This window comes from Protomyctophum bolini (genome assembly GCF_963924005.1).
Source record: "Protomyctophum bolini genome assembly, chromosome: 20".
NCBI lineage: Eukaryota > Metazoa > Chordata > Actinopteri > Myctophiformes > Myctophidae > Protomyctophum > Protomyctophum bolini.
The window spans coordinates 2469210-2477528 of record NC_137881.1 but is presented as its reverse complement, the minus strand read 5'-3'; the positions used below and the strand labels follow the sequence as shown (position 1 = coordinate 2477528).

Sequence of the window (8319 nt, the reverse complement as noted above, 5' to 3'; positions counted from 1 at the left end):
CTACTAAACAACAAAACTACTACTACTATGACACTGACAACACCACTAATACTACATCAATAACAACAATCACAACACAGACAACAACAGCAATAGTCTCCACATGCAGCCAGACTAGCTCAAACGTTGTTTAATTATACAATCAATCAATCAATCAGACCTTTCTGTGTGGATGAATGGGCTGTCTATGGGAAGTTGCACCATAAAGGTATAGCACCTTCCTGGCAATATGGCCGCCCGTGTGCATGTGGTGAATAGAAACAAGATGGCCGCCGTGTGCACGTGGTCAATAGCAATTTGGAGATTGTCGAATAGTTTACTGGCTGCGCGAGACAATAACAACAACAAACAAACACTCCTGTTTTAATGATTAATGTTTAATTGAACGACTGGTTCGACATTATCTTATGGTCCTCCAGAACACTGGTACTTTTTTACTGTGATTACTTATAAATACTGCTGTTTATATACGTCTTCATTTCTTCTCGTCTTATTGTATAGGTATTATTTGTACTTTTACTTGAGTATTTCCAGTTTCCAATACTTTTACTTGTCTAGTCATTTTGAATTCCGGCCTTGTACTTGTAACGTATTTCTACTACATTGCAGTATTGGTATACTTTTGTACACGAGAGTATAGGCTACTTTTTCCACTGTAAATTACATCTATATAGGTTCCCAAATTCAGATGTCTGGGTACCAGGTGTAGCGATACAATAATTACTATTGTTTGTACTATAGCCTACTGATATGTACACAGTTTGTACTATAGCCTACTGATATGTACACAGTTTGTACTATAGCCTACTGATATGTACACAGTTTGTACTATAGCCTACTGATATGTACACAGTTTGTACTATAGCCTACTGATATGTACACAGTTTGTACTATAGCCTATACTGATATGTACACAGTTTGTACTATAGCCTATACTGATATGTACACAGTTTGTAGTATAGCCTACTGATATGTACACAGTTTGTACTATAGCCTATACTGATATGTACACAGTTTGTACTATAGCCTACTGATATGTACACAGTTTCTGCGGTGGTAATTAATTAATTAATACCCAAACCTCTCACCATTTCTACCCTGCAGCTTTTCACCCATTTTGACCTGGGAACGATTCTGCCAAATGTCTTCTAAAATCCTGACTGTTTTCTTGAAAAAGCTACTGTTTTTCTATGTCAGTCCTTCTCAAACACTTTCATGTCACTTTTCACGATTTTTCAAAAATAGCAGACCTACAAGCTCGTAGCGCGCCACTCGGTGGCGCGCTATGAGCTTGCAGATCTGCTATTTTTCAATAGCTATATATTATAACATAATGCTATCACCAAAAGGGGTTCCCGCCCAGAATGGGTTAGAGTCTCTATGGTCCACTCTGTGCTGTGTCTCGTATTCTATTCTCCATTTTGTATTGTTTTTGTTTTAGTTTTTTTTACAGTGTGTCCGTGCTGTTGTTTTTTAGCTTTACAGTGTATCATTTATAGTTTTTTATTTTCCTGTACAGCACTTTGTAAACCTTGAGTTGTTAAAATGTGCTATTGATTATAAATAAAGTGGATTGGAATGGAAGGACATTGAAGTTGTAAAGTTTATTGTGGGATTTGAACCGACAACCTTCCGACTGCCATGGAGACCAAACAGGCTGCAGGTCACGCACGTACACATGCGCACGCACGCACACACACACACACACACACACACACACACACACACACACAGGCTGCCGGTCTCATCTGCTGCTGAGTTTAATTAAAAACAATAATGAACTCTGACATGATGACAGGAGAGAAATACACACCCTGGAGAGAGGAAGGGGAGGGGGGAGAGAGGGGGGGAGAGAGAGGTAGAGAGAGAGAGAGAGAGAGAGAGAGAGAGAGAGAGAGAGAGAGAGAGAGAGAGAGAGAGAGAGAGGTTTATGTTGACAGATGATCCTCTCTACAGGTGAACTGAAGTCTCTGTGATTCACACTGACTGGAGGTAAGTTAAGAACATCATATTATAATTAATAATTAAAGGCACGATAAACATGTTTGAATGAGACAACGTGTGAAGTTAAGATATACGGCTGTTTGAATAGAGCTCTTCAAAAGTAAAGGAGATGTTTCTATGGGACTATAGGAGATGTTTCTATGGGACTATAGGAGATGTTTCTATGGGACTATAGGAGATGTTTCTATGGGACTATAGGAGATGTTTCTATAGGACTATAGGAGATGTTTCTATAGGACTATAGGAGATGTTTCTATGGGACTATAGGAGATGTTTCTATGGGACTATAGGAGATGTTTCTATGGGACTATAGGAGATGTTTCTATGGGACTATAGGAGATGTTTCTATGGGACTATAGGAGATGTTTCTATGGGACTATAGGAGATGTTTCTATGGGACTATAGGAGATGTTTCTATGGGACTAAATGAATAGCAATCTTACCAAAGTATAAGAAGGGATGTTTCTATGGGACTAGGAGATGTTTCTATAGGACTAAATGTATGGGACCAAAGTATAAGAAGGGATGTTATATGGGAGTAAAAACGTCCCAACGCCTCAGGGCCAAAGGGAAGACAGACGGCAGTAGAGACACTGTGTATATAATAGGGAGGGACAGTGTCTCAGAGACGATGATGATGATGATGATGTGCGATAAGAGCGCTCCTCACTTCACAAGGGTGTGATTCTTATTTTTGGAACACAGTTCTCATAATGACGTTTTCTATTCTAAGATTTCTCTATGGAATTGTCAATGGAAATAAATAACTCTGCATGGCCCCTGAGGGGATATAGCGGTCTCTATAGCGGCATGCAGTGATGTCAGAAAGAATCACACATAATAAGGGAGAAGAGTCTGGGACGTGTGGAGCGTTGTCCAGGGTGTTTTAGAGAAGGGAGAAGAGTCTGGGACGTGTAGAGCGTTGTCCAGGGTGTTGTAGAGAAGGGAGAAGAGTCTGGGACGTGTGGAGCGTTGTCCAGGGTGTTTTAGAGAAGGGAGAAGAGTCTGGGACGTGTGGAGCGTTGTCCAGGGTGTTGTAGAGAAGGGAGAAGAGTCTGGGACGTGTGGAGCGTTGTCCAGGGTGTTTTAGAGAAGGGAGAAGAGTCTGGGACGTGTGGAGCGTTGTCCAGGGTGTTTTAGGTAGAAATTGTCTGTCTGTCTGTCTGTCTGTCTGTCAGTCAGATGGATCGTTGGAGGAAGTCCGTAGACGACTTACAGATCAACCGTTGGAGGAAGTCTGTGGACGAGCTACAGACGAGGAAGAGGCACGTGTTGGAGTGTGAGCGCGCTCAGGAGGCGCTCTGCAAGGTCACTTCCTGCTTCCAGCAGCTGGCTTCCTGTCTGGGGAGCACGGCGGACTGCAGCTTCTTGCGAGAGGAGCTGGACGACACGCGAACACGCGCTCACCGAATCTGTGCCGGTACGCACGCACACACACAAACGCACGCATGCACGCACACACACGCACGCACACACACACCTGTGTTGACCTCCAGGTGTGTCCAGGTGTGTAATACCTGTGTTGACCTCCAGGTGTGTAATACCCGTGTTGACCTCCAGGTGTGTCCCGGCGTCTGCTCAGCCTGCTGGCGGAGTACGACCCAGCAGGGGGCGCCGTCTGCCCCGAGGAGGAGCGGGAGCACGCCGAGAGGATGTGGGTGGTCTTCCTGTCCGCCCTGGAGCACTTCCTGCTGGACCTGCACAAAGCCAGCGAGCTGATTGGCCGCTTCCCGCTGACGCAGCGCAACGACCGGCGCGCGCTGCTCAACACAGGTGTGATGACATCGTTGATTGATTGTTGATTGATTGTAAAGCGCTTTGAGCACACCTTGGAAAAGCTCTATAATAGCAGTAAGACGCACACACGCGGGAAGCGAACGCATAACCATATAAGGAGTCCCCAAAGCAGCTATACGTCCAAATATGGAGTGTGTTGCATCAATCACAAACAAATCACTCAGCTCCATATATGGGCACAAAGGGGGGACACACGCACGCAAGCACGGACAGACATGATCTGCTAGGTCTCATAGTAAGTGCTCACTGCGTTCGCAATAAAGATGACGTTTCCGTTCAGGTTCGGGCGACGGCGTTACGGGCGTGGCTGCTCGTGCGGCCTCGGTCCAGACGCCCTGGCTGAGCGCAGAGGAGCAGCCCTGCCCCGACCTCAGCGGTCACATGACCCAGCTGGACGCCATGCTGAGAGACATGCAGCAGAAGGTCAGGAACCGCCACCGCGCACACACGCACACACACACACACACACACACACACACACACACACACACACACACACACACACACACACACACACGCACGCACGCACGCACGCACGCACGCACGCACGCACACACGCACGGACACACGCACGCACGGACACACGCACGCACATAGGCTATATATGCCAATTTGGAACTTACTGGTTTCAGGTGTCAGTGAAACAGTCTCTGATTGGATCTTATACCGGTTCCAGGTGTCGGTACCCTATTGGTCCGTGGAGGCGGTCCAGCCTCTGTGGGCGGAGCCTCAGGTTGACCCCGGTGACCCCGACGCCGGCCCGGATGACCTGACGGAGGTCATGGAGGACGGGTCACATGACAACGGGAACAAGATGGCTGCCTGCTGCTACCCGTCCTGTTACCGGATAGGATGCATGCTCTGCATGCTCAGCTAGCCAATAGGATCTGTACGCTCAACCAGCCAATGGGATGCATGCTCTGCATGCTCAGCTAGCCAATAGGATGTACGCTCAGCCAGCCAATAGGATGCTCTGCATGCTCAGCTAGCCAATAGGATCTGTACGCTCAGCCAGCCAATAGGATGCATGCTCTGCATGCTCAGCTAGCCAATAGGATCTGTACGCTCAGCCAGCCAATAGGATGCAAGCTGTGTGCGCAACTAACCAATGTATATGTACGCTCAACCAGCCAATAGGATGCAAGCTCTGTGTGCGCAACTAACCAATATATGATCTGTATCTTCAACCAGCCAATAGGATGCAAGCTCTGTGTGCGCAACTATAAGCAATATATGATCTGCATCTTTAACTAGCCAATAGGATGCAAGCTCTGTGTTCTCAACCAGCCAATAGGCTGAGTGTATGCCGTGTATGCTATCCAGCCAGTATGATGGTTTCTAATAATAAACTATATATCTTATATTAGAGATGTCTAGAGCAGCTCAGGCTGCTGTTTTCTGACCCCTTAATGGTGTAAGTCTCAGGGCTGGCTTGTATATCTAGGCCACATAGGCCATGGCCTAGAGCCAAATTCCAATACCCAAAATCTCAGCCACTCGCTCACTCCCACTCGGTCACTACAGCATGGTGAAATTGGTGACCTGCCGAAATATGTTACCATCTTGTGGACTTCACACAACCTACATGGAGTCTTTAAATATGTGGCCTGAATACCGCTAGATTGAACTTTGCTAATGAACAAACTGCAACGATGTTCATTCGGACACTGACATTATGTGATGTCTGCAAGATTTTCACATTATTTCAGCAGGTCACCAATTTCACCGTAACAACACCATGCTGGAGTGAGCGAGTGTGAGTGAGCGAGTGGCCGAGATTTGGGGTATTGGAATTTGACTTAGGGCAGCAGATTCAGGGCTGGACTGGGACATAAATCCGGCCCGGTCATTTTCGCGTGAATTTGGCCCAGACCGACCGGCCCACCCACCACAACCAGCGCGCAGATAGCAGAAACTCTACCGCCCGCTCCGTCGAGGCACACACAAACAAACAAGCCCTAATAATACCACCACTTTTACAGAACAACATGAATGATACAAACCAACAGACAACTAACTACACAACCCTTTGTAGAGGGTTTAACCCACACGCTACGTCCAACCCCACCCTGTCAGGTGTAAAGAGCAACTTGGACACTCAAGCATGAAGGAAGCATGAGTTCAAGTCCGTTGCTCTCCCCTTGTCCCCCATATATGGGGACTAGGTTGGTCTCCCCTTGTCCCCCATATATGGGGACTAGGTTGGTCTCCCCTTGTCCCATATGGGGACTAGGTTGGTCTCCCCTTGTCCCCCATATATGGGGACTAGGTTGGTCTCCCCTTGTCCCCCATATATGGGGACTAGGTTGGTCTCCCCTTGTCCCCCATATATGGGGACTAGGTTGGCGGAGGGTGTGTAGAGCCCAGGATCACAAAAAATGGGTTACAAAATCGTGGGATAAAACATATATATATATATATAAAAAAAGAAAAAAAGGAATGGAGGATGGTACGAGGGCTTATGTTCTCATACTAACCCTACCCAGAGGAATGGCAGGATCTGTGAGATCTTAAATCGGTGAAATTGCAGCCTATAGTGTTGTTAAACATTAACTATACATTATTATACAAACTGCTGATGACATTAATATAAACCACCAACTAACTATTATAATGGCTTAAGGTATACGGTTATTCATTCAAGAGGGATAAAATCCTGTAGCCTGCAGGTTTAGTAGTTCTGGTTCAAATGTATTCATATTTTATTCATAATAAAGCACGTTTAAAAGTGTGCTCTGGGCATGGTAATGAATCTTAGTTTGAGTCTGCATTTTGGTTCACTTGACTAGACTGTCATGCTTCACAGCAGTGGTTCCCAAAGTGAGGTCTGCGGACCCCCAGGGGTCCTTGAGGGAGTTCCAGGGGGTCCCCAGCTAAATGATAGTTTGGAACCAAATGGACCCTTATGGGTCTGTAACTCTGAGAGGGTACAAATGGACCCTTATGGGTCTGTAACTCTGAGAGGGTACAAATGGACCCTTATGGGTCTGTAACTCTGAGAGTGTACAAATGCACCCTTATGGGTCTGTAACTCTGAGAGTGTGCAAATGGACCCTTATGGGTCTGTAACTCTGAGAGTGTACAAATGGACCCTTATGGGTCTGTAACTCTGATAGTGTACAAATGGACCCTTATGGGTCTGTAACTCTGAGAGGGTACAAATGGACCCTTATGGGTCTGTAACTCTGAGAGGGTACAAATGGACCCTTATGGGTCTGTAACTCTGAGAGTGTACAAATGGACCCTTATGGGTCTGTAACTCTGAGAGGGTACAAATGGACCCTTATGGGTCTGTAACTCTGAGAGGGTACAAATGGACCCTTATGGGTCTGTAACTCTGAGAGGGTACAAATGGACCCTTATGGGTCTGTAACTCTGAGAGTGTACAAATGCACCCTTATGGGTCTGTAACTCTGAGAGTGTGCAAATGGACCCTTATGGGTCTGTAACTCTGAGAGTGTACAAATGGACCCTTATGGGTCTGTAACTCTGATAGTGTACAAATGGACCCTTATGGGTCTGTAACTCTGAGAGGGTACAAATGGACCCTTATGGGTCTGTAACTCTGAGAGGGTACAAATGGACCCTTATGGGTCTGTAACTCTGAGAGTGTACAAATGGACCCTTATGGGTCTGTAACTCTGAGAGGGTACAAATGGACCCTTATGGGTCTGTAACTCTGAGAGGGTACAAATGGACCCTTATGGGTCTGTAACTCTGAGAGGGTACAAATGGACCCTTATGGGGTCTGTAACTCTGAGAGTGTATATGGAGAGTTGTACACTGTCAGAGTTAAATTAACATTGATTTTACAATTATGGGGGGTCGTTTTGGGGGCCTGTGGGCCTCCTGTTGCCTATTGATTGATTGAAAGGTTTACTTCACAGTATGTAAAATAAGTACATTTCAAACGAAAGCACAAGAGGTCAATATAAAAGCTGTTACTGTGGACGACACCATGATTATAACTTCCAATGCAGTTCCCAGTCTATCCAATCCAAGCCCTTCAGCACGTTGCATAAAACCCGACAGTTAAACTTATTGTAAAGCCACACTGTACCAGTTTATAAACAACCGTATCGGTACTCACTCACAAAAGGTTTTGTTTAAATCCCCGCATGCACTGCCGACTGCTCCTTGTCCTCCACTCAGAGTTACAGACCCGTAAGGGTCCATTTGGTTCCATGATGTGTTACTCTGAATACTTTCAGAGTTACAGGGTGCATTTGGTTACAGGCAGCTACATGAGGATGGCGTCACGTACGTCAGCTGTAGCTCCCTGTGTTGTTTGTTGATGTAATCACTAGCAGGTGTGAAAATAGCCGATGTTCTGAAGATCGGCAGTACAGTCACAGAATTATATAGGTTCACCGACTTCAATGTAACGCAACGGAAACTAATTAAATAACTCATTATTTATAATACAAACTAATAAATAATTGTCCTATTAATAAAATAGATCCATTAATTAATAGATTACATTATTTGTTCTGCCTGGTTTAAATAAACATAATTGTC

The 8319-nt window shown here is 45.6% G+C and overlaps 1 protein-coding gene and 1 long non-coding RNA gene across 2 annotated transcripts in view; one reads left to right on the top strand and one right to left on the bottom strand.

Moving 5' to 3' along the window:
* LOC308335543 overlaps window positions 1-256 on the bottom strand; it is a 564-nt gene extending 308 nt beyond the window's left edge. The window contains exon 1 of the long non-coding RNA XR_013966035.1: window positions 1-256. This exon is cut by the window's left edge and continues 15 nt beyond it. This is a non-coding gene — a long non-coding RNA (uncharacterized lncRNA).
* A 2930-nt stretch (window positions 257-3186) lies between these two features.
* On the top strand, window positions 3187-4678 carry LOC308335896 (regulator of G-protein signaling 9-binding protein; the record flags this gene model as incomplete). Its single annotated transcript, XM_080793118.1, has 4 exons — window positions 3187-3424; window positions 3565-3777; window positions 4082-4224; window positions 4478-4678. 4 exons carry the CDS (start codon window positions 3187-3189, stop codon window positions 4676-4678), a joined length of 795 nt encoding a protein of 264 aa, XP_080649244.1.
* Window positions 4679-8319: the final 3641 nt, after the last annotated feature.